This window comes from Colletes gigas, unplaced genomic scaffold (assembly GCF_013123115.1).
Source record: "Colletes gigas isolate AHSC1104 unplaced genomic scaffold, ASM1312311v1 Colletes_gigas_Sc00002, whole genome shotgun sequence".
Lineage (NCBI taxonomy): Eukaryota > Metazoa > Arthropoda > Insecta > Hymenoptera > Colletidae > Colletes > Colletes gigas.
Window position 1 is genome coordinate 7,627,839 of NW_025106631.1, and position 27,800 is coordinate 7,655,638.

At 40.4% G+C, this 27,800-nt stretch overlaps 1 protein-coding gene and 1 non-coding gene across 5 annotated transcripts in view; both read right to left on the minus strand.

Moving 5' to 3' along the window:
• The window catches only part of LOC122403135 (cytospin-A-like), a 36,170-nt gene extending 11,503 nt beyond the window's left edge, over window positions 1-24,667 (minus strand). For 2 of the 4 annotated variants that reach the window (XM_043406507.1, XM_043406498.1), the window contains exons 1-4: window positions 24,519-24,667; window positions 23,205-23,335; window positions 14,102-14,199; window positions 9,061-9,204 (exon numbers count right to left, since the gene is read on the minus strand). In XM_043406507.1, the coding sequence (XP_043262442.1) occupies window positions 9,061-9,204; window positions 14,102-14,187 (230 nt within the window). In that variant the 5' untranslated portion in view covers window positions 14,188-14,199; window positions 23,205-23,335; window positions 24,519-24,667. Of the gene's footprint in view, window positions 1-6,374; window positions 6,379-9,060; window positions 9,205-14,101; window positions 14,200-14,300; window positions 14,409-23,204; window positions 23,336-24,180; window positions 24,301-24,518 lie in introns of those variants that run through there. The other 2 variants (XM_043406503.1, XM_043406489.1) reach the window with 2 other exon arrangements.
• Trnac-gca lies at window positions 12,718-12,789 on the minus strand. The gene has a single exon. It is a non-coding gene; the product is annotated as a tRNA-Cys (tRNA).
• Window positions 24,668-27,800: the final 3,133 nt, after the last annotated feature.

The following is a 27,800-nucleotide window of genomic DNA, read 5'->3' on the forward strand; positions in this document are numbered from 1 at the left end:
TAATGCATTTTTATTGATTTGGTCACGCAATTTCATTAACATTCAATCTGGAAAAAGTTTGGAAAAATGTAACTATTATTAATATGTTAATAGCTAAGTGCGTACAATGAATGTTTAGTAATTATTTAATTTACCATTTCCAAAATAATATTTAATTTTAAGTATTAGTCTATAGAATAATAATTTCTATTCGTTCAAATTCTTTGTCTTGTTATTGTACCGAGGTAGCACTTCCTATGACACAACCTGTATGATTTTCATTGTGAATGATTGTATACAGTACCAGACAAATGTATTCGGGCGAGAACGCTTTTATTGATATTTGTTGTTCTTACGCTCTTACGAATTGCTTACTTCGTGAAGTATACAACTGGATAAAACTATTTGGACGACTCATTTACAAATATAAATTACAGTCTGAAACATGATTTTCGTCAAAGTATCATATTGCATCCTTTCTTAAATGTATTTTGGTACGAGGTAAAAGTTTACCAAAAATTTGAAACGAAAAAATCATTGATGTCTTAACGAATGGGGAATCGATATTCAAAGTTTCTCGAGGTTGAGATATTTCGAAGCTACTTTAATATTCATGCGGAAATGGTACAACATGATAAGTTGGACGCGAGTGTACGAACCGTTTGTCGTCGTTTAGCATCATTTAATCTTCATGGACGACATGGCGTTAAGAAACCATTAGTATCTAAAAAGATCAGGAAGGCCGACTCCGATTTGCTCGAGGTCATTTACATTGGACCGCATCTGATTGGGCAAAAATAGTTGTTAACGACGAAAGTAAGTTTTAATTGATCGATCGAGTGGAATTCGATGGATCTATCGTGAAAAATAGAAAAGATTCGATGTCCGTTACTAATTTTCCTCTGTAAAACATGGTAGAGGTAGTGTAAGGAAATTATGGATAAGCATAAATATGCAAATATTTTAGAGGAGCAAACGTCACCGTATGCCTTGGAAAAAATGTCATACTATTGGACATTTCAACAAGATAATGATTCAAAACATGCTTTTCGTTTTGCAAACAATTGGTCAATGCAAGAGAAAATTCCTGCAACGAAATAGCCATCCCAAAATGGAAATTTAATTGAACATCGTCGGAACCATCTAACGCAAAACTTGAGAACTAAAAATTAAAAACATAAAAACGAATTATTTTAAGACATTACAGCAGAAATGGCAGAGTATTAGCTTTAAAAAATTCAAAAACCTTTGCAAAATCCATGTCGAAAAGGATGCAGACCAGTCAACGATTCGAATGGATATGGATTAAACCTTTGAGGACTTAACTTGTCTTGATAACTTTTCTGCCTGTACTTTTTACGCGTATGACGATCTAAAAGAAATTCGATAAGATAAGTCTATGTTTACAAGAAACGTGTACACGATCTGATTGTAGACGCGACAGTATCTCGGAGGACATCTTGATGGGCGGTCAGTGTTTCTAGCATCGTTGATAACTCGACTTTGATTTAAATATACACTCGTGTTGCTCGGATTTGAATCAGACCGGCGTTAGAGTCGTATTGCTGCTAGACCAGGTTTGAGTTAGGCCTACCTAGGTCAAGGTCATAGCTATATTAGACTCGCGATAAGATGGATTCGGACTTGGATCAGATATGGCTGGGTCTAGACTCGCGGTAAGATAAGCTAGGTCTGGTATGGGCCCGCCACAGTATACGTTAGGTTGTGAGCTGAAATTAGACGTCGAGCTGCTGGCGGCGGAAGAAAAATTATACGATACCGAGGAGAACTGGACCGAAAGAATCCGGGTGAACGAAACAGAAAATAATCCTACCCGAGTGCTATGTTTGTTTGCGCCGTTTCCATAAACGATCGGGACCGATATTCGATTCCGAGAATTGTAACGTGACACAGCTTGGTTCCACGAGGCGAGGAAATAACGCGGACAAAGCGCGAATACACCTGATCGGCACGAAACGTGTGTCATAAAGTTAACAAACTCGTAAAGTCAGGCTCGTTCGACCGTAACTGGCCTATCTTCGCAAAGATATCGACGCTGTGCACGTGTCACGTCGATCGTCCGTGGAACCGGTATGCAACAGCGTTTGCGATTTTTCTGTCGCGTTTGGCGGAAATATGACGCTCGCGACGTCGAACCCGGCGTCGTCCTCGTCATCGAGAACATCTTCGGTCACGAGGCGGTGATGAAAACAACGTATATAAAAAAAATAAGAACCGTGGTCTAAATATATAGACGGACGTCGGGTCGGTTGGACGGTGAGTCGCGACTCGTCGAAATATCTTGTTGGCATCGGCCCGAATCCCCCGCTCGTGAAAAAAGTTTCGAGAATACACACGATCGGTGGATCTCACATAATGGGATCATTGTACAGGGTGTTGTGAAAGTCGCCAATGCTACGGAGTCGAGCCAAGACGCTGGGATACAAAGCGGTTTCTTTGTCTGCGGATGACAAGTTCGGAACCAGCGGTCACAATACGATGAATTCTTTCAAAATGTTACAATTTTTCAAGTCCAAACAGGTACAAAGCAGGGATCGAAAACTTTAAAAAGAGATATAAAAAATAACTGTTACGAAGAACCGAATTTTTCAAATACAGTAAAACCTCGATTACACTGGTCAATAAATTGTAAATAATAGTTTGTATTTTTTATGATCAAGCTATTTTCCCATTTATTTAATTCGATTGTGGATTAAAGTGTGCGTGTTTCATGGCATTAAAACTGATGAAATTATATGGATTTTTATGTCAATATAATGGATCTGAAACTACATCGTTTATGTTTAATTTTCAAGGAATAGTATGTCTTCAAGATTTTATGACTGCTGTGTTCGTCGAGATTTTTACTTATTCTGTTTAAGGTTAAATATTTTACCCTGCGTATTATCTAGCGAATAACGAGTCCAACCCAAGGAATAATTATTACCAACTGCAGCGGTCCTACTCGCGATTCATTTGTATCGAATATCTGGTTAGCATATCATTACCAGTATTGGAGGCGGAGGACTCCATTATTGGGCAACCTAATCATTCGATTATACGATTCCCTAATTGTTTTGAGCAGTGTATAATTGCGTCCCTGAAGGGTTAGTATTTTCGCAACGTACAGAGGCGTACGCTTGTGTAATATCAATGGAGAATGTCTGCCGTGATGTAGACACGTAGACTGATCGATGCACTTAAGTATTTACGTCCGATCAGCGTTATTCATGCCTCGATTAATATTCCATACAGCGTCCTGTGCAACAGTCTGAGCGTGGCCACACGTCACAGGGACTGCGTTCCAAAGCACGCTGTTGGCGGGATTAATTTTAAACGTTCGCTTAATCTCGACCATTCCAAGTCTCTGATTTTCCACGTCCACCCATGAATCGTGCCATCTAGCGATCCCGAGATCGACCCTATTCGACGAATCGCGGGACAGAACGAAAAAAAGACTGAATCGATCCATTCAATTTCGAAGCGGTTATCAAAATAGAGAAGTGTGAAACGGTCGAGTAAACGGGATCAAGGCTGACGCCGGAACAACGTACACTTTCCCCGCATCATCGTGACATCGAACATTCGGACCGATCTATCCGGGGCCTATAAATCCTAATCGCCGGACAGACAATTTCACCGCAGGAGTTATGGCGTAAACGCCGCCGACGACGTGTCCTTATCTCCTTCGACGGAGAGAAGAAAGATATCGTTATCGCCAGGTGTACGGTGTGTATGGGCGGTCGCTTGTATGGTCTATGACGTGATCGCGGCACGTAAGAACGTTTCTCCTTCTACAGATAACGATTTCCGCGAACGAGCCGCAGCGGCTCGCGTCGGGAACTCTCGCCAAAGAAGGGAGCACCGGGATTCCAAAAACTTGGGTCCAGGCTTTTCTCCGTAACATACCTGAAAAACAAGGGAAGACGTCAGATGGTTGGGAACCGTATTGGAGCAAAGAACCGTGCTGCCTCGATTATCGACTCACAGACTGGGATCAAAGAGAAGACCGGAGTGAGGGATAGTTATTATGTCGCGCAATACGTATTCGTTACTGTGCAAACAATTATTGTCGTAGCCATTTGAGCAAACATCAGAGGAAATAATGATGACGGACTGGAATCATGTCTCATGGCATGGAAGTGAACAAAATTTCTATAAGAACACCATGATGAACTGTGCAAAGTTTATTTATTCTATTAATATGTGTGAAAAAAATAGTTTCGAACAACGCTTTGAAAACAGGAACGTTAAAATGCTGACCATAATTTTCTTAAATTCTATACTATTAATTAATAATTTCTTCAATATTATTATAAAAATTCTTGTCATTTTTATTCAAGCCAGTTCTTATAGAAATTTCGTCCACTGTAGTTTGTGTTTTTTGAAATTCTAGACAAACTGCCGCGACGAATGAATAAAAGAGGGTTAACGAAGCAAGTGTAGTTACCCCAATGCCGATTCCTTTGCCAGCACTGACGTCATTTTGCCTCGTTCTTCAATCCCCCATTTTCTCTTCTCGAGACGAACTCTCAATTGACTTTGCCCTTATTCAAAGGCCTTTAAGCTTAGAGACCCGCTTCAGAGCGTCCAAAGCAAAAACGAGACTGTTTCTCATCGTGTGTTTCTATAGCTGATCTGTTAAGGTCTTAACGTGATTTAATTCACAATAAAGTGCCTAAATTCTCTGACGAAATTAAGCGCTGAATCAGCTTCGTAAGAAAGAATTTGTCTCCTCCCGTTGAGAGAAAGAAATACCATTCCAGAGTAAACGTGGTCCTTTCAGCTTTCATCGAATGATGCTACTTTCTCAGGAAAAATTAGGTTGCGCGTGATATCGTTGCGTACGATTACCACTAGTCTGTCGTATCTCACTGTTCAAAGCTGGAATTAGTCAAGAAGAATGTTTCAAAATCACGAGAGAACCGATAATCCTTAATCCTTGATCAAGGAAGAACTTTTCAGTTCTGAGAACTATTATATTGGATGGCCATTCTGTTGTTATCGTACAGATAACAGCAGATAGTCGCTGCGTTTAAAGTAAGTTAGTCACCACGCTTTCACTTTTAGCGCAAAGTTCAGAAAATTCCTGATACTGCCTTAGTCACTTTGTAATTAAGGACATCTTCATTTCCATCAAATGTACAAAATAAAACCAATTGTAAGATAGAAATATACCGTAATATTGAAATGAACATTTACTGAACATTTTCTTGCGTTTTTTATAAATATCCTCGACGTTATCTCAAAGATAAAAATTGTGTAATATTTTTCTTAATGTCTTGAGAATTTTCGAGAAATACAATCCAATTATCCAATACAATCCAATACAATTTTTTATAAATATCCTCAACGTTATCCCAAAGATATAAATTGTGTAATATTTTTCTTAATGTCTTGAGAATTTTCGAGAAATACAATCCAATTATCCAATACAATCCAATACAATTTTTTATAAATATCCTCAACGTTATCCCAAAGATATAAATTGCGTAATATTTTTCTTAATGTCTTGAGAATTTTCGAGAAATACAATCGGATTTCTCGCTTCTGGAGAAATGGAAAATGTCGAGACAATACAGTCCACGCGTTGAAGGGTAATTTTAAAACGGTTCGCGTTGCCTCTCGAAGCCATTGCTACTGCACCCGCTCGACGGAACCGTTTTACGGTAGTTTGCCGTAAATACAAAGAAGTTACCGGCGTGCATCGAGTTGCTCATTGACTTTTGATTCACTGGGTATGTAGGTCGCTCAACGCCGACCGAGTGCCGCTCTCATTGTCAGAGTGGGTCGTCGGTCTGTCGAGCGGTCGGCACTTGGAACCCCGTAAGAACCAATGTGCCCGACCTCTGCCTCCTCTTTTATTTTCTCGCGCAAACTAGTCGCGGCTTTAAACTCTAATTAAGTAACAAGAAGAGCAGACGACGTCAACTTGTGGCCAACCAGGGGCATGCGGATCGCAAATATCAGCCACGTGACGCTTCTCGCATCAAAGAGAAGAAAATATACCATATAGTTCGTCTACAGACGTGGCCAAAAGTAACACGATCATTGGGTGCAATTTTACGTTCGTGTATCAATATTTTGTTAATAATCCCGGGGAAAAATTTTAATGGTGGATTCTAGAGGCCAAAATAAGACGAAAATCAAGAATATCAATTTCTTGATGGAGGCTTTTTTAAAAAGTTATTAAAGTTTAAAGTTCAGCCCGTATTGAATTTTTTCCTCGAAAATGCGCAGGATTTCGGGGGTATGTTTATTTACCAAAAATTATTGTAATTGACCCCCGCAACCGACACTAATTTTTCCAGAATGATTTGAAATTTTTGTTTTCCGTCGAAAAATTTCACACCTTCTCGAATTGTTTTCTAGAAAGTGGGTAGGAATTCGGGGGCATGTCTATTTACCAAAAATGATTGTAATTGACCCCTGCGACCGAAAATAATTTTTCTAGAACAATTTGAAATTTTTGAATTTAATCCGTAATAACTTTTTAATGAAGCCTCAGTCAAGAAATTGGCTCATTTAAATTTTTTCCATGGGTGGCCGAACACCCTGTATTGTAGTAAAAGAAGACGATAGAGGCTTAAGCTCATTGATCGACAAAATTTACTCGCTTCAAGAGATTTCTTCATTCGTTGACGCATGTTGAGCAATCATTAACACTTCAATATTTTTAGTTGTGGGTATGGGATTCCCGAATCTTTTTATAATTTTTCAGGATCTACAACTGGGCCAAGTTTTTTCTTTTTAAAGAATCTTCTCTCAAACTGTGCTGTGAGTTTAACAAGATAGAGAACCACCTGCGAAGAATGTTTAATTGAGGCCAAACGTTCAAGATATTAAAGTATTATGAAAGACGTAACTCTGTTTACGCAATCGCATTAATTTGGCCAAGTCTATAGTCTTATTCGAGAGGTTGGCCAGTCTCTGGAAAAGAAACCAAGCAACGCTAACGGCGAACATTAAGTTTAAAGATAGATGCAATAACGCTCATCGTCAACAACGTGCTACATCAGAATTGACATCTAGATTGCAATCTTTAGCCTCGTTATACGATATGTTTAAAGAGCAGTACAAAGGTGGGGACCAATAAGCGAAGTGATGCAATATTTCATTCATGAACATCGTATTTCGTCAAATGAACTTGATCGTCTGATCCAATGAGAAAGTCTGACAAAAGATCCCTAAAATAAAAAATAGATTAATCACTGATGAAGAATATCGAAGCTGAAGGAAGGTTCAATGGCATAGAAAAAGAAGTTTAGACCCACTATACTTGCTAACCCTCTCAAAACTCGTATCATCGAGATTAGGTACTTGAAGTACGCTTTCTTGACTTCAAGTATGATATTACTGCGACTAAGGACGTTTCCTCTTGGATCTTTTCTTTCCGGTCCGAGTCTATATTATTCCAGCAATTCGTCCAGGGACCCGTACGCTCGTTGTCAGTGTACTTTTTCCTTGCGGTGTTAGTTTGATTAACGAGTCGACGTATCGCTGGATGAAGTCATCGGCTCGCTTCCAGTTGCCCGCCGACCAATTGTCGGAGTTTAATCCGTCGATTTGCGCCGAGCGCGTTCTCTCCGGACTCCACGAGGTGATTTTCGAAGAGCCACTCTCGGTTCCACTCGAGTCTGTCGGGAGTTGGCGGGTGCTCTCTCGAGCGATGGAACGACGAAAGGGAGAGAAGGAAACCGCTGCTCGCGCGAAAAAGAAACTGGTTTGAACTGCGACGGCGCGACACGGGCTACCGGAATTCACCGCGCTTTATCAGAGCAAAGGTGTCGCGCGCGAGAATCGACCTGTATATCGATAGCAGGAGAAAGTGCGTGGTGCACTTTGCACGAACGGAGACTTTAATACGCGCGTGCAGGACGCGGATTTCCATTTTTTTTTATTCTTTTTCGAACGCGCCGATTCCAGGCCCCTGGAAAGTGCAACGAGCGTCTTATTAATTGAAATTATAGCGGCGATTAAGTATGTTCGCGAGTAATTGACTGAAAGTGTCGTGTCGTTCTTGAAAGAAGATTCAGACACTTGTATCGATACATTATATCGCGGTAGTCGGCGATAAGGCGAAGAGGCATAATTCCGGTTATCTGAGCGATAAGTTATACAGGTTGTTCGGCCACTTCTGGGAAAAATTTTAATGAGGGATTCTAGAGGCCAAAATAAGACGAAAATCAAGAATACCAATCTGTTGATGGAGGCTTCGTTAAAAAGTTATTAACAATTAAATTAAAAAATTTCTAATCGTTCTGGAAAAATTATTTTCGGTTGTGGGGGTTAATTACAATCATTTTTGGTGAATAGACATACCCCCGAAATCTTATCCACTTTCGAGGAAAAAAATCGAATAGGTGCTGAAATGATTTCATTTTGAATCGTTCTAAAAAAATTATTGTTGGTTACAAGGATCGATTACAATCATTTTTGGTCACTATACATACCCACGAAATCCTACGTACTTTCGAGAAAAAAATTTGAAATTTGCTGAAATTTTTTTGCGGTGATCAAGTGATACTAATCTGTGATTATTGATCATAATATTGCCTACATCAGAAAATAATCTTTGTATCAGAATGAGTGTCTTTAATAACGACGCTTAATAGGAAATAAATAATCCTGTACAATGGTCAACGATTTTTTGGAAATATTTAGGATATATTTATCGTTAAAGGCTAGACGATTGAAGGATCTATTCTCGACTGAGAGATCGATTTACTAGATCCATTCAAAAGCGTCTTTTGACTCGACTATTATTTTTAAGATTTTAAGCTATCATTCTATTTCAACGAAATTTTTGTTATTTTTTTCGTTGCTAAGATGGCGTACTTCTCAATAACATTTACGCACAGTGAGGCATCGAGAAATCGTGATGAAAGGGGCGTGCACGAAGGGTCGACGAACCCGCGTGCGAACTAGCGACGGATGCACACGCATCGTGCGTTTTCCTTTTTTGGTCTTTTTTTTTTTTATAAAAGAGGGCCGTGCACACGTGTCGGAGCCGCTGGTAAAACGTGACGTTCGTTCGCGTTACTGTTCTAGACATACGTAACTCGATCGTTCGGTACTCACATTAACCGCTCTTTTAGCTTCGCCTCGTGTCCGCCACTAGAACGTTCGACTTTTCTGCTCGCTGGCCTTTTCGGGCTGAAAAGCGACGCGAACGCGTCTCTTTTTTTTCCTGTTCCGGACGCCGACCTTGATTCCGGCTTGGATCTGAAATTCACAATAAGTACGATCTCTCTTAGGTCTCCTTGGTGAAATAGAAATCTCGCGAGAAATCGAATTAAGCAGGTTCACAAACCTTATGAGGTCACGTTTCAATAAGTATCGTACGACTTTTATACAACTTGGAACAGCATTCAATATACAAAACGTGGAAACGATTATTGTTCGAGTTTAATTAAAACAGCCGAGAAAAATTTAAATTTCATTCATTGCATCGATGGTTTACAGCAGTGGTTCTTTAACTAGAATCCAGGCACCCCAAGAGGGTCAAAGATAGATTTGTGAATGCCCCCGAGTTTGTACAGAGAATTGCGAATTACTTATTTTTGTTGTACATATTATACAGGGTGCTCGGTCACCCCTGGGAAAAATTTTAATGGGGAATTCTAGCGGCCAAAATAAGTCGAAAATCAAGAATACCAATTTGTTGATGGAGGCATTGTTAAAAAGTTATTAAAGTTTAAAGTTCAGCCCGTATTGAATTTTTTTCTCGAAAATGCGCTGGATTTCGGGAGTATGTCTATTCACAAAAAATGGTTGTAATTAACCCCCGCAGTCGAAAGTAATTTTTCCAAACCGATTTGAAATTTTTTTTTTCTATCGAAAAATTTCACACATTCTCGAATTTTTTTCTAGAAAATGGGTGGGATTTCAGGGGTATGTCTATTCACTAAAAATGATTGTAATTGACCCCCGCAACCGAAAATAATTTTTCCAAACCGATTTGAAATTTTTTTTTTCCGTCGAAAAATTTCACACCTTCTCGAATTTTTTTCTAGAAAATGGGTGGGATTTCGGGGGTATGTCTATTCACCAAAAATGATTGTAATTGACCCCCGCAATCGAAAATAATTTTTCTAAAACGATTTGAAATTTTTTTTCCCGTCGAACATTTTCACACCTTCTCGAATTTTTTTCTAGAAAGTGGGTAGGATTTTGGGAGTATGTCTATTCACCAAAAATGATTGTAATTGACCCCCGCAACAGAAAATAATTTTTCCAGAACGATTTGAAATTTTTGAATTTAATTGTTAATAACTTTTTAACGAAGCCTCCAACAAATTGGTATTCTTAATTTGGCCTCTAGAATCGTTCATTAAAATTTTTCCCAGGTGTGGCCGAACACCCTGTATACGAGTTTCAATAATTTAAAACAATTTTCATGTTTTATTGACAAAAATATCGCCTGCACCGCTATGTGTACGATTTTAAGTGATAGTCACTGTACATAAGTACAGAGAAAGTTGCTTAGAATATTAAAATATAGTCACCCAATATAGTAACACCCAATATAGTTTGTGGTATAGTCAACACGCACCTACAAAATATTGTAGTAGCAATATATTGCATATATGGTGCAACGGTAATTAGTAGACAGTAATATATTAGAATATTCAATAACATTAATCCATAATAGTTTCGTGCAATGTGTCGGCGATGCGTGTGTCTTCATAGTAAATGGAACGTTTCAAAGATTTCAAGGTCGCGTCTATTCCTTTCAACGCAACTCGTTAATTCCATTCATAGTCTTCGAAGTAGCGACTTCAGTTACGTCACAAAAACCTATAGTCAACAGTAAACGTTCTGTGGTTATGCATGTCACAGGGATATTAGAATATCGTGAATTTTCATGAGTGGCAAACGAGCAGATAAAAAGAGTATATACAACGCCGTTAAACGCTGTAAAAAGATTGCAACGCGATTCAATGGTGTTTCTCCGACGAATATGCAAATGACTAATAAAAGATTGTGCAACCCGTAGGCGCGCTAACACTCCCACCTGCCCAACGAGAGCTGGCTTTCTGCCGGGCATCCAGGGATTGAAAACTGTTATGATATCGGTTCTGTTCTGAAAACAGTTACAAAGAACAGGAACGACGCTATAACCATTATGAAAAAAAAACGGTTCTAGTCAATATCCACGGCCTCTTATTATATCGGTTCCGTTTCGAAGACGGTTGTAAACTGTTAAAATTTCAATACAGATATTGTTCTCTTGTATATCACATCAAGTTTGTGTATGAACGATAATTTTAAAAATTTTCGTCTACAATGTTCAATGTTCAATTTTGAATTTTGAAAACTTTTCGCAGAGTTACAAATTTTAACATTGTCTTTCAACGCTCGCGTGCAGAAAGCCTTCTTTTAATCTGAATCTGTCGTCTGCATCCGCGTCCACCAATATCCTCTTTATTTATAGACCCGCGTCCTTATCTTCAAATATAAACAGACCTTGCTTTTCAGAAACACGGTCGTCCGTATTTCCGACGAAACTCAATACCTGTAACATTCTAAATAACGTTACATTAATTAAGAATACCGCAAAATAACAGGTACGTATAGCATTTAATTATCGAATATTTCAACGCCAGCCGTTCACTTTGTATGGATGAAAATACTCGCGATTGTGTACATGCGTATGTGTGATGCATCGTATATGCGTTATGTATTACTTTTCCGATCGTGACAAAATTTCTTAAGTGGTTAGTGCTAACCGATCGATTTAAAATTATACAATCCTTAATTGTATGACATATCTCACGAGCAAAACTTTCAAATGAATATATTTACATATAAAATTGAATAACCTATTCTACGAGCGATGGAGGAATCCATTTTCCTAATGGTGGCCCTACAAGAACGACGATGCTGTAGAAATTTCACTTACGTCATCGAACGTACATCGAAGAAAATCAATTTCGTGTCATTCGACTATTAAACGGCTAACAATGCATGTCGATCGTTGGTGATTGTCCTTAACTATGCCAAGTTCGTTTGGGAGAAAGAGAATAGCAGTCTCAATGGATTTAACGTATCGAGCAATTACGAAATGCATCGAGAAGCGACGAGTTGATGAGGTCAGTTCGATCGCTGACCGCTGGTCAATGCCCTCTGTCGTTCGATCCGTTTACTAGGAACGACGATCTGGTGAATCGGATCGATTTCATTTCATGCCCGTTCCAATACACATATAATGCTTCCATAACATTTTACGTAAATTGCAAGCAAGCTCCTCCATGCCAGGACTCGTGAAATAAACACAAACTGTTAGAATTGTACATGTTTTCGCAGACTGGTGAATTCGCATTGATTCATCAAAATTAACATGTTCGCTATCACGCGTCACACATTTGTGACGCATTAATTTACACGGCAGACCAACGTCACATATGCTCGACAGCGACAGTTGTCTATTTTACATCTGTATAAACAAATTAAGTACAAACTTTCGATCACTCTCGCATTATGTGGAGTACTATATTTAAAATGTTCGGTCAACCTGTTCAGTATATTTTATTTATACATAATTGAAAGCATGAATTACATTGAATAAGATTTGTCGAAATATAGCGTGGTCTACGGTGGATGTTCTGACCGAACAGTGGTAGCGAACGTGTTAATTGCCTTCAATTTTGGTTTCATGTTTTCAGTATCTCAATGTGTTAAACAGAAGACAACGATAAGATAAGGAAAATATAATATATAAAAAAAAAAAATATAAGGGGACACCCGGGTTTGAACCGGGGACCTCTCGATCTGCAGTCGAATGCTCTACCACTGAGCTATATCCCCGATATTCTAACCGTTTTACAAATTTAATAGATATTGAGAATGATTATTAATTAATCCCAGCCGATATTTGTTATGTAGATATTAAATAATCATCTGTGAATAGGGCACATCAATTTAGAAAGTTTTGTACAATTCTCTATTCAACGAATAAATAACTTTGATCCCAAAAACGTACAAATATAAACTTATATCAGCTATGGCTGATTCTGCTACCTTTCTAACAGTTAATTATAGTCGTAGCGTTCCAAAAAGAATCGATTTCAAATATACGTTGATTGCTTGGATCGAAAGAAAGTCTAATCATCGATGCAGTCGAATAACTGTCGGCCATTGGACACAGAGAAAGCGACGCCAATGGCTGCGACAGGTAAATAACGGAATTTCTGAAAAAATAATGGTACGGACCGGTTTCTCGATGCGTGACAGACAAGGCAAGGCCTGTTGAAGCAAGTCCATTACGATTGCGGTAACGAGCACTGCCTTCGATTCTCCTCGAGTTCGTGCATTTGTTGCGTTAACCGGTAGCCACGGAAAATACATTGTTCCAAATCTGTCGCAGCGGCGACATCTATCCTAACGTTTTCCGTCCTCGATCGAAATCGACGTACGTCGATAAGGCAGAGCCTCGACTAGTTACCCACAACTTCGTCGGTACAGAGAACGGTCGTTGAACAAAATATACAAAATATTTTGCAACGACTAGCATGAAACATAGAATTCGACGGCTTTCATAGACATCGGAGCGTAAAAAACGAAAGCGGATTCTTACGCCTTTTATCTCATCTACTTGGCTTTCTCTCGGACATGCAACACGAAACTTATTAGTCATTTTCTACGCAACAAATGGAAACTATTATTGGTAGCTTAGAAGAATGAATTTTAGAGGCAAAAAATAACATTTGTTCGAAATGTTTCTAATACATTTTCTAAATCAATTGTATGATAATAGAAATTAATTGAAATTATGCCATTGATTAAATAAATCACATTTTGTGAAAATAAAGCATGTTCAGTAAAACGAGCACCACTGAAACAACAACCGCATCTTCAACGATTTTAAATATTTTTACACCAAAGAAATTGTGTTTCTTAAATATAGGTTAGAAACATGCAGAGGTGTCATGGTTTGTGTTTAATTCCAAACAACACGTACAAATCGATGTCTAGATTAGTATAGCCCTTTAAACGTAACGTGGTTGCAATGTTTCTGGAACGACACGTGTCGTTTAGTGAACCTGCACCTTTCGATAGAGTCGTCCGAACCGAGTGTACCGATCTTTTCGTACTGCCAATGACATGTTGAAGCGCTTACCGTGTTTTCGTGGACTTATCCGTGATCGGCACAGTGGTGGCTGTCGCCCGTTTAAACGGTGCCCGTCCTCCCGAACCGACGGACATTCCGCTTCGAGCCTGAAACACAAACGAATTTCCGTGCAATGTAATCGACGTTACGGAACAGAAATTTAACGGTACATCGTTGCCGCGGAACGTGCCCGCCATAATAAGAGAACCGGCAGATTTTCGAGTACGAACGGCGTTCGTGAAACGACCGCGCGAATGCCAGCGAACGTCGCCGGATTAATAGAGCAGGTGTAGCGGCGAAACCGCAAGTGTGACATCCTTGAGGGGATATCTTCTCTTACGAGCACGAATTCGATCTGTTCGCGCCGCGGATAGGTATTAACGGCGGGTGTACGCTAGGTAGCTAGAAACGAAACATGCGCTAAATAAATATAGAAACGAAGGACGTCACGTGAAAAGCGAAACCGACGCAAGGTGGTGGTGCACCGACGTCTACCGGAATTACGCGAATAGGCGAATCGTCTAGAAATATCTAGGCAAGGACAGAGGGCCGAATCATCCTCTGCCCCTGAATCTTCAAACGACGTGGGCGTACCGAGTTCCCTCCTAGCGCGTCCAGTAATTGTCGGATCATCTTAGCAGCGAAGTTTAGCGATGAATCACAAAACCCGTGGAACCTCTCACGAAGCTTTTGATCTTCCAACCGAATCGCACAGTTCAATAAAATCACTATTAGACCCCGTGCATCTTGTCAACACCGCGCGTTATTGACCCTGAGTATCGTCGTTCGACGGGCGCCACAGTTTTTCACTGCCGTTGCACCTCTCAGGTGCACACAAAGAGACTAAATGGAACTCGAGGTGGCACGATAAGAACCGAATCGTACGCGATAAGTCGAGGAATATCTATAGATACATGACAAGATACTATTCGCAGGGACGGATATTACGCTGTTTGTCGGGGTATCCGTGGACGATTCTGTAGATACGAGGTGTGGCTATTAAATAACGGGACTGGCGCTGTAGAACATTTTACTTATTATCGCCTTCAATGTACACCCCTACTATATCCCTACAACGCTCCATGCGAATCTTCCATTGTTCGAAACGGTGCTGGAAGTCTTCTTCCGTCAGCTCCTTTAGGAAGCGTGCTCATCTTGTTCCTTTTAATGCAGATTTTACCTTTGGAACCAGATAAGGCGGATGGTCCAACACTGGTATGCTGTACTTGACTAGAAACCTCTTGATGAGCCGGCGCATTGTATTGGTGGAGAATGGACTTCTTCCACAATTCGGGTCGTTTTTTTCTTATTCTTCCACGGAGTTCATCAAGAACGCGAAGATAGTAATGTCGATTAATAATTTGACCTTCAAGGACCCAGTGAGGGTACACAATCCCATGAATATCGAAAAAAACAATCATCCTTGCTTTGAATTTTGATTTGCTCGTTCAAGCTTCTTTGGCTCTGAATTTGGGCTCTTCCAGTGCATGGATTGGCGCTTCGTTTCAGGATCGTACGAGTATCTGTTTCGTAAAGTAAAATCTGCATTAGAAGGAGCAAGATTTGAGTCCGTTGAAGCTGTGAAAGAAGAAGCGACACGCGTCTTGAAGGAGCTGACGGAAGAAGACTAGCACTGTTTCGAACAATGGAGGATTCGTATATTGAAGGTGATGATAAGTGAATATGTATGAGATCAAAATAAAATGTTTCACAGCGTCGGTCCCGTTATTTAATAGCCACACCTCGTAAACGTAAACCGATATCAGGAACAGCTTAGTTTGTCCACACTCGGAAGCAATACTGTTCCCGTGGCGAGTGCTTTGTTGAGTTTATACGCGTGAAACAGACTCCGGACAAGTTGGCTGTCTCCGATGAAGCATCGGACCATTTACTTCCCAACTGTTGGAGTACGCTCTCAGAAGTACATAAATGGGAAACATCAATCTACATGGGTCTCCCATTTTTATTGTCTCGATCAGTGACATAAACTACCCAAGTACCTGTGCAGCGAACGTGCTTGCAATTCAAAGGCGCTAAATTTAGAGGCTGGAGATAAAAGCCTCGAGGACGATCCTCGTTTCACATACTATAGCGGTACAGGGCCCGTGTTTATCATCAGCGATTATTGCAAGAACGTATCAGACGTTGCAACCGATCACTTCGAAGCACATCCATCGTTATGAAATGAAACTCGAACTGTTTTAGAGTTTCCGCTAACGAGGACTCGTAGATTTTCTTATGGGCCAATAGACGAAAGTCACTTGCGTTAACTGGTTGGGGTACAATTGATCGTGCCTCTGACCGACCTACAAGGAAGAATAAAACGATATTTTAGTTTTATACGTCTGGGAAAATATGAAATTACATTGACAAATAAAAAATTCATAGTGAAAAAAGTTGAATCCCCCACACGACGCCATCTTTGGCGATACAATAGTTTTGTTAGCATTTCTATTTAGATAAATTTATTCTGCTCATTGTTCCAAGTGTTCAAATGATAAAGCATGATCATTGTAAACAGTATACTTTGCAAGGTACTTCATGTTTGTATTCAATAGCTCTTTATGTTAAAATTGTATTCATCACTCTAGATCACGTAACACTGATGGCCGTAGTTACGGGTATGAGGTAAACAATAAGATTTATAAATATTCATTCATTCAGTGATAGATCTGAATGCACTTTGAATGCTCTTGTCTTTTAGATTTTCCTTGCTAAATGTTAGATCGAATCAGTTTGAAACATGCCTTGATGAGGTTTATTAATCTCTAAGAAAATAATTTTTTTAGAACGATTTGAAATTTTTTAAAATTTCTGCACCTACTCGAATTTTTTTCTCGAAAGTGCATAGGATTTCGAGGGTATGTGTAATGACCAAAAATGATTGTAATTCACCCCTGTAACTAAATATAATTTTTTTATTATCATTTGACATTTTTTAATTTCGTCTAAAAATTTCAGTACCTATTCGAATTTTTTTCTCAAAACTGGGTAGGATTTCGGGGGTACGTCTATTCACCAAAAATGATTGTAATTGACCCCTGCAATCGAAAATAATTTTTCCAGAGTGATTTGAAATTTTTTAATTTAATTTTTTAGTAACGAAGCCTCGATCAACAAATTGATATTCTTGATTTTCGTGTTATTTGGGCCTCCAGAGTCTCGCGTTAAAATGTTTCCCAGGGGTGGCCAAACACCCTGTATGAATCACGAATACTTAAGGCGAAAGAGACTTTGAGCGACGAAGCTCATTTGTGTCGTGCAAACGCGTTCCATCGAAAGCAATATACTTTTTCTTGATTATGAATGACTCGTGAAGGAGCAAAGTTGCGCCGCGTCGGGCACCGGTTCCCAGAAGAACCGGTGAGACCCGGAGGATTTTCAGCCGCGAATGTACAACCGCGGAGCTTCAATCAGAAGAGTACGCGTCCCGTATACGTAGCTGTAAAGGTTCATCGAACCGCGCCGCACGTACGGGTTCTCGGCCAATAATAAAGATGCATGCCCGGTACGTAACTACGTTCTATACATACGTACGTAAGTACTACCCTGCACCCGTGGCCGCTTGCTCGACGCGAAATACTCGCGGCGCACATACTAAACTCCCATATACATGCGACCTGCAGCCTATCCTTATACAGGGTGTTCCCGGAGGAATTATGGCCACTTTGTCTGCAAACACTCGAGCCATTTCTGAGAGCAAGCTCTGTCACGTTAACCCTTGGTCCAATCCAACCGTGTCGGCTTAGCGACGCGAGGGAACAGGTGAAATTGAAAAATCGTAACAATTTTTCTTCCAATCTACTCTACGCTCTTTAAAGCAGATCCAACTTGACGAAGCTAGAAAAATATTAATTGTCAACAGAGAGTAGATTCCAAGAATATTATAGTGTTATGAATGGTAATTTATGAATTAGATAATAAGCTTGTTTTGCCTTTGAAAATTGAACTTTGACGGACGAGTTTGGCGAAGGTACGCAATCGTTAATAACTTTACTCATTTACAGAGACTTTCATATTGACGGTGATATGTATATGAAGTATATAGAGAGAATTATCTATAGCCTGGTGGCTTTTACAGAGTGTTACCTAATATGTAGAAGCTTTTTTCAGGATCAATTCATTCTGCAATCTAAGGCTTCGTTACCGAGGTACAAGGGCTTCAAATTCGCAGGTGTGACTTCCGGTCCGGGTCGTCCGAATCCCCAGTCAAGTGAACGCATGGTCGCACATACACGCGTACGAAAAATACTCATCGATACACGGTCACATGCGTCATAACACTGCTCCGAAGTTACATCCGTGGACTTTAATATATTTTCTCACTAATTTTAATAATTCTTCGCCCACTGAAATTACGCACACCTTGCATCAGATTATTTCCAACATATTTGTTATGTAATTATATTCTAGCGCTCTGATCACAGTAGAAAAATCCACTGCGAGGGAAGGTGCTGCTAAGAATCCAAATCTATCGATTTCACGGCATTCTTAAGAATTAGGCATTCCTCGGACTTCTGTACGGCGAATTCTGCGGAAAGACTTAGGTCTTCCACTCTGAAAGATCCAATTAACTCAAGAATCGAAGCCTACTATCCATCGTATGCCTCGTGAGTTTGTTGATTGGACTGTAAAGAGACTGATTCTAGTGGATGGCTTTGTGAATAAGCAAAATTGTCGAATTTGGGGAGACTCTTAGTCAATAATTGAGCAACCCTTGTATCCATAAAACATTACTGTTTGATGTGCTGTTTTGGCTTGTAGAGTTATTAGCCCCTACGTTTCTCGAAATGAACAAGATAGTGGCACATGTCACGTTTCTACTGGAACTATCGCTTTATCGAGATCAAAGGTCAATGATAAGATTATTTCGAGACTTGACCACCAAAATCTTGCGTTTCGACGCTATTAGACTTTCCCTTGTAGGCAATGTTAAGTCTATTGTATATTTCAACAGACCACAAATGATGATCTCGCGTTATTGGTGAAATGTAGCCTGATTTACGCGCTAGAGTCACTGAAAATTGGTTTTATCGTATTCACTCTACCAAACTCAAGCGCGATGGTTATTTAAATGTACCGAATGTACTTAAAAATAAAACAACGAGCACCCGATTATCTTTTCGTAGTTTCGATTTCACTTCGATTCAAAGCTTCGTCGCTTTTATTGGAAAACCCTACAGCGATGACGCGTACAACGGAACCAGTAAAAGTAGAGATACAATTTTTAAGACTATTTACAGATCCTAAATATATTAGTACACGCGTCAGCTTCCCCCTTCCTCGACGCAGGAATAACAAGTTTGTGCACCGCCGCGTGTAGCCGCGAAAGCGTCGGATGCAACGGTAATTCATAATCAAGCGGGTAAACGAACCGCGCGCAGGCAGAAAAATTAATAAACGCGCGCGCATACACGGCGGCTCTGTATGATACATAACGTTACAAGATTCACTGGGTCTCGTATATAAAGTACATACATGACCGGTTGCTCGCTGCTAGCGCTAAGTCGCGTGCGATTCCTGCCCGGAGGAATTGGAATTCTTGCGGAATGGATCGTCGCCCGAGACGCGCGCCGTTGGTATACTACCCGATCTTACATAATTGGCAAATTGACAGATCCGACTGGGTGGACGCTTACACCTGAACGCGATCATGTAATCGAATAGCGGCGGTTGGACAGCGTTGCATCGATCGTTAACGGATGATTACAGAGACTTCATAGATTTAAAAGAAATTAACAGGTTACTGCAACAGATGAAAGAGAAGCTAACATACATTTTTACATTTTAAGAAGTAAGTTCCTTAAGTGGAAAGCGATCTGTTAACATTCTTTAATAACTACAAAACAAAACATTCACAGTCACACATTCTTCATTTTGATAAAAGTAAGGGCTGATAACTCTTTTTTGGGTACAAGGATCGCTCGACTATTAAGGATCTCCCTAAATTCAACAATTTTGCTTATTGACAAAGCCATCCATCCAAAAGTGGGCTTGACGACGCTCTGTATTAGGTTGAATAGTGGACAAAATGTTGTGTCATCATGAGTTAATGTATCGAGAAGTGGGGTTCTATGACCGAGTAGTGCTCTGACTCCCTCGCTGTATCATATGACATTATTAGTCCGAAACTTATTAATCGTGAAGTGTTCCGGCACTAGTTTTTTTTAGCGATACACTCCTGATATGAACTATCTTTCAAACGTCTTGCACTGAGCTACTATAAGAGCGCTTGACAACTGTATTTATTAAAATTTACTTTTCAATTTATATATTGTATAATTTCGTTCAAAAGCTAAATATTCAGCAATAGTTACTTATGCATCATTGTTATAACTACAGAAACATTCTTTTTAATACCTTGTTAACTATACATTATATTAAAAAATTACTCCTTTTTCTTTCCAAAAATTTGTCGCAAACCAAATACATAAGTACAGCTCAAAAAAAGATATATATTGTATTAAATTATCTGGACGCTCTGAAAGCTTAAATTTTCAATGAAATATTTGAAAATGGGATTGGTGCTATTGTCATGCAACGCGCTGTATACCCTTTGACCTAAAAACTAAAGAGACACTTCCGACGTGCCCCGACGTGCAAATTGTCTCATCGCCGTTTTTTCATTTCTCGCCGCAGGGTGTGGCGGCGATAGGTCTTATTTCGCGGCCTACACTTCGTCAACGGGAGCAACAGCTCCGACGGGACCGCTGACACCAGCGCTAGGGACACCCAGCAGCGGCATTGGAGCCAGTCGGGCAGCCCACACGCGCGAGAGCCGCGAGGCACATTTCGCGATTCAATGGGCCGCGTGGTAACCTTTATTATCGCCTTCGCCTGAACGCCCGCGAAACAGCCGCGAACAAGTGTATTCTGGAGCGCTCTTGAGACTTCGCGGCTGCTCGTGCGAATACCGGTCCGTTCCCAGCCAGGGTAGACGTCTAACGACCACAGTTGGAATCGCCTCGATCCGCTGGGAGTTTGGTTCCACGGACGGCCGAGCGTGGGAAGGTACATCCTTTGCCAGGGGTCCTGCGTGTCTCTGTCAGAATTACACTAAACGGTCGTTAACGTGATCAGCGATCGCACCTGCACATAGATATCCAATTTTGAGCTCCGTTCGTCGCGGCTGGCCGGTGATTAACCGCGAGCGTCTTGCGACAGGGATTGTCACGATCTACGGGCGAAGGAACAGACTAGAGAACTATAACGAGAACTGTAAGTCGCGGTCCCGAAACGATCCAAGCCGATCCGCGCGATTCGGCAGTTCAATGCGAACTGGCTACGTCCATGCCATTCCATTCCGTGTTATTCCGTGAGTGACCTCTCATGCCGTGGCTACCTTCTCCCTCCTTGGTTCTTTCCTTCGCTCGGCATCACTCACTCTTTCGTTGCGTTGCCGCGCGTTGCTTACAAACAGTGACGCGACCGTGGAAAGGGAGCTGAGCTCTAAGGGAGCGATTGCATCCAGTAACTGAAACGCTCCCGAAAATAAACTGTTTCAAACTGTTTCTATCGTACACAGTGTTTCAGATTTAAATGATCAGGCTTGAGTCCTACGAACGTTGTTAGGTTTTCTGCTAACAATCAAGTACGAAAATTAATCTCGTTTACTGGTCTCCTGTTCTGATGGAGAGAGATGCTGTATCTTGCTGCGTATATTCCGTTGTAAAATTCGGTTTCCTGTTTATACGAAGATGCGATATTTGTCAACAACGTACTAGTTCTTTAGTGAAAGGGTGTCTCTTTCAAAGCGTATAAAATAAAGTGTTACTGTTATTCAAAAAATAAAATCTAAGTATTTTATTTAAATAAACCGATACCCAATATGAGAGACGTTCAATAAGTAAAGAGAAACCTTCCGGTTCAGATAATAGTTATAAAGTTTTCTGAGACCGATTGAACTTTCAATTGTCATATTTGTTATTCACACGAGACTTTGTTTTCGAGAAGATTGAGTTTGAAAATGAATACGCGTGCAATAAAGTGACTTAGGCATCGGCGTAAGTAGAAATGGCGAATAATGGACAGACGCGCTATGTTGATGGCACTTACAAGGGAAGACCACGGCCTGGACGAGCGATTTTTAAACAAAAATGAACTGAAACTATTGGGGCTGATGAGTATAAACAAATTCTAAAATATTAGGTGTTTATGGTTGGCTATTTTTATAAAAAATGTAGACTTTGATGAAACAAGTAATGTTTATGAGGTAATGCTTCGCCATTAATGATTTAACCAGAAAATTAAGGCTTTTGCAATACACATGTTGCATTATAGTAAAGCAGAAAGGATTTTACAAGATAGTCGCAGGTCAAGTTCACTATTCTATAACGGACCTCTGAGAGATTTTTTCACTTTTATATTTTTATTCCTGTGGTCGATTATGTTATTACAGTACCATGTTTGCAAAGTTATTTACTTTAATTTTTAGCCAATTCTTGTTTAAAAATCGTGATCTTCCCTTGTCAGTCGCACGCGTATCACAAAAATTTTCAACTTCATTATCTCGAAAATAAAACACTGGACGAAACAATTTCATTCTACATTCTTTTCATTACGTTACTTAACACCCAAGCAAGGGATTATTTTCAACGTACGCCAGCATAACATCGGTATCACACATCTTTCGTCTTCTAAAATTGGTTTTCGACGCATGCTTTTTTAGTTTATGAAAGCAGCCATATTATGTTCCAGTATGAAGACAATGGTTGTTTTCGACGAGGATACGGTTCCTTCTATAATTCTCCAGCACCGTGACTGTTCTAGTTCCATTTAATAAACGGGCAAAAATTCGCGTCGTCCTGTGGAAGTCTTTTTAGTAAAAATTCACGAGGCGTTGATTTTCGTGGCATTCGAGAGCAGGTAGGCGAGACACACGATCAGCCTTTCGATTCGCTCGCGGTCTGACCTTGCTCTAACGCGAAGTGGGTGACCTTCTGACCTAATCGCCGTTAATTTCATTTGCCGAGCGTATATTAGGTAACACGCGAATCCCCGCGTAGTGGAAGCCGACCGACTACGTCGCATAACGTCCAGCGTTCAACGCATATGCGACAGAGCGCACGCGGAGCTCCTGTCGCGCTCCAAATACCTGTCCGACTCTACCCACCTGGCATGATTATGGCTCGTGGCGTCCCACGTAGATCTAGCCACGGATCACGACGGGTGGACCTCGCGTTGCCATCGTGAGAATCCATTTTTCCGTTGCCTTTTCCCCCCGGGCTGCCTTCGATTGGAATTCTGTCCGCACATGGAACGAAAACATCAAACGTCAACAAGGTTTTCACGTTAAAAGACTGATAAAATCCGACTGTTCGTGGATAGCGGTACAAGCATACAGGACGAAGCATAATATGAAAAATACACCTGGCAAAAGTGCTCGTTGTACATTATCTTCCTAAAGAGTGCACGAACCGAATTTTATTAACGGGACGCTCGAGACTGCGTTGAATACAACAATCTCTTAAAGAACGTTGTTTGCTCCAATGAAGAAGGAACAGAATGTTAATAAAAATACGTAAAAGAGTGTTTCTTGTAACGCGTGAATATCACTGATGTTTACATTGCAAATGTAAGTCAAAGTTTGCAAGTGCAAATCAAGTAGTTTTTTTCGGATCGAGTGCCTTTTTCTTAAACTCAAAATATCTTCTGAAAACAGTAACATGTTCAGTTAACTAACAAGGATCATTCAAGGAACGTGGAATGTTGTGCAAATATCAGGAAGACTGGACGTTAGAATTAACGGTACAGACACCTCCATAGCCTGTCGCAGTCACTGAATGTCTGTTACGGCTCTTCATCGGAGGAGGAGGGTTCCTTTTGTTTAATACCGAAATTACTTCCGAAAACGGTAACACGTTTAGCCAACATAATCACCCTAGAAACATAGAATATTGTAGAGATCTCCAGAAGACTAAACGTTAGGATTAACGGTATAAACACCTCTGCAACAACAGTAACAATTACTGGTGTGGGATGGTTCTTTTCAAAATAAAAACTGAGAAATATAATACCTTAAATTAGTTGGCACGGATTGCCTTAGAAACGTCTAAAATCCTAAACGTTAGAATTAACGGTACAGACACCTGTCAGAATCACCGAACGTCTATTGGTGTTCTTCGTTCAGGAGGCAGGGGATTCTTCTTGTTAGAATCGAAACTTCTTCCGAAGAGCGTAACGCGTTAAGTTAACCAGGAAGGGTCGCCCTAGAAACGTAGAATTTTTTAGAGATGTCTAGAATACTGGTTGCTGAAATTAACGGTATAGACACCTCGGTAGCGTGTCATGATATCTAGAACGTAACTTCGATGCGGCAATGGGAGATCACCAATTCGCGGAATAGCTGGTACATAATTATGTGAACAGTTAGTGTTGGAGCGGTGTGCAGGAGTGACGATGACGAGGAAAATTACATGGTACTTACAGAATGCTCCGAACAAGCCCTGGAATGCTATCGGCGTGTAATCGGACATGGTAAAAACGACGGCCACTTTTTTTTTCACCACAATTATCGATGGATGGAACGCGCGACTCGGGACGGTGGCGAACGAATGCGGAACTGCATGTGCTGCGAACGACAGTCCGCGCGAGACTGTCGAGCAATGACGACGCATCCGTCTTCGAGTTGGATGGGCAAAATGGATGGATGGATAGACGGCGTAGCGGAGAAAACTAACCGCCACGAAGCGTTAATGCCAGCCTAACACGACAATCCGTGTACACGCGGAGCTGTAATTTAAACAGAAAGAAAAAAAACATTTACAATCGCGAGCAATGTCGCGTCGTCTGTAATATCATCTTTCGTATGTAAAACAAATACGACTGATCCTGGAATTTTATCAGAGTACACTTGACACTCGTCGAAAATATAAGACAACACAAGGAAGCCGAAGAGAATTTGATCGGATGTAACGTCGAGCAAAACCAAAATTCAAATCCCAAGGCACTATCAACTTATCGTTAGACATAGCCTTAGGCCATTTTAGATTAAGTGGAATCGATATCCAGCCAATAATTTTACTGTAACCTAGATCTTAACCAGGCTGTGTTTGTTGACTGTATCCGTCATGCGTCAATTTTTGCTACAGTTTGTTATTTAAATTGTAATATTAGCAGAAACTAAAATATACTCAAATTTCAATATGTTTAGAAAAAAAAAAGCTGAAAAGAAAGCCGTGCCCGCCTGGTTAATGTAATATATTGTAGACTTAGGCCTAGCCTTAACCTATTTTGGGTCAAGTAAACTCAAACTGAATAGCAGGGCTGACACGCGACTGATAGGGAGAAATGTTTGGTACATAATTGATAGGGTGGGTCAGCCCGACCCTCGGCGAAAGAGTAAGCTTCACCTAATCGAATGTCATCGTGCATGCACTAATGCTGATTTATTAGTAAGTTTTTGTTCGTTAGTGATAAAACATGTTTACACTTTGTTCAAAGTTCTGGAGCAATAATTTCCTAAAATGTGAAATAACCATCCTTGAACAAATTGCATCCGGTTCAAACCCACTCTAACAGTTTAGAGTTGAGGAAAGTAAAATGTAGTCCACCAAACTATATTACTCGACATATGGTATTTAGCATCGGGCTAGATAAGATACGCAACTAATAACGCATCGACCAATTTATCTTATAAAATTGGACCAAGCATTAAACCATAACGGTGTCGAAACCAGCCATTTAAGATATCTATTACAAGAATAATGCAACACTGGATAGAATTACAATTTTGTTCCGTTTACAATCTTTTTTCGATGCAATACGCTTCTTATATAACGGCTACTTATACAATCTGTGCTTTTGTTCTGAATTTTGTACACTTCTCAGCGAAGAATAGAGGGATTTTTTCAAGTGTCTCCGGTTCATCCATATATCGTGCATATAACAAATCTACTTGATGTTTATCGTAAGTATATACTCCTTCCTATATCGATATTTAAGTTTATTCGTACACATAAAACATTGTCACGCTTCTTTGATCAATTTCTTTCCATCTATCTTTAGACAAGAATGATAAATATTTATTTCCATAAACGCTCGAGTATTTACTTCATCGATCATGTGTTCACCTCATTACGTTTTGTCTTTATCGTACAAATTATTTAGTTATATATTTCTTTTGTATGCCAAAGTGTAGACTTGGATCTTTAAATTCAGCCACGACATATTTGTTGCTGGAATACGTTTGTCAGTGCTTTGTGGAGCGTTTCGTCATAATTTCATTTCGGGCATAAACGAGGAGATTCGCTTATGCTCCAGCGGACCTTGAATTCCCAAGGTCTAAGCATGTTCCCACTATTCTTAGTATGCAGCACGCATAGACGTCGCTACGCTTCCGTGACGACCTACTATACAGCGCGAGAAAATGTCCTATCGTTCCCTGTCTTCATTGCACCGTAACGCGAAGCAGAGTCGCCTCTGGTGGTTTGTCGCCTGGTGTCACGCTTTTCTAATTTCGTCTTAATTATCGTAATCATGCACCTTTACATCCATCGATCCCCATATTTCAATAATATTTCCTTTTAACGCTTCTTCTCGCGTTGTGACCGTATTTCTTAATTATGTTTCTACTTCGTCTCTTCGGTTTAAGTTAGATCTGTGTTAGGTATTACTCTGTAACAAATGCCAAGCACGTTGCTAAGACAAGAGATTTTCTCTTCGTAAAATCTACACGAAGCATAGACCGCTTCTTATATTATTTCCAGCTAGTGTCACGCTGCCCTAGACCTTGGTAACCCCAAGAGATGCAAACGCATTTTCTTGAACACAGCAGCTGCCAGTTGCAGGTGTGGACCAGTGACTAGTCAGAGGCTGGCAAGTCGTATCAACGCATATTATATATGCCACGCGCAAGTTTTCTGTCAAACTAGAGCGGTGTATGCTAAAGATAGGCTGTGGTTGTCGGGCAATCGGCGTATGTACCTACTATCAAACAGTAGAACAGAACGCGTTCGGTGCGTGACGAAAATAAGCGATCAATTTCACTGAATAGCATCGGAGAATATTCGATAATCAATCTCTGTAGAAAACGTAATTATTTTCATCTTTATCGTATTTAAAACCGTCATGGCGGTAAATTAACAATAAAAAATAATTCTGTTTCGCTTGCTGTTTCAATTTCGTTGAACGTTTTGCTCGGCAGAGTTCAATGCGCTTTCTGTAATTTCATTTTCTGTCTCTCGCTTCCTCTTTTGTTCGTATCTAAACAGTAAAATGGGGTTTTAGAACCCCAGAAAAATGGACCAAAAAGATACATTGGATGTAAGGTCTACTGGTATACCTCGTCCGTGACAATACCAAATTGGTCTCTTGCTCTTAGCGTGCATCAGTCGGGATGGCGCTGGTCTCGCGCTTCAATGCTTCAAGATGTATCTCGGTTCTACGAGATGACTAGATTGGTAGCATTTGAATTTACTAGTGGAATAGTTTAGTCACAATGTCGTTCGAGCGTCGTTACGTAACGCCAGGTATGGAATATTCGAGCATCGACGCGGTAGTAAAAGAATAGAGTTTTATCGAAACTTATCGATGCTAGATGCACTGAAAATCTCTTTAGTACCAAATAATGTTCGGCCATCAGTGACATCAGTCATTTACTTTCGTTGCACTAGGAGCGCGCTCTGTCCCGCTGTGCATCGGCGCGTGGGCCAAGGGCGACCTTGGCCTTAGAAGTTTATATAACGAGGAAGCGCGCGAATCGCCAGCT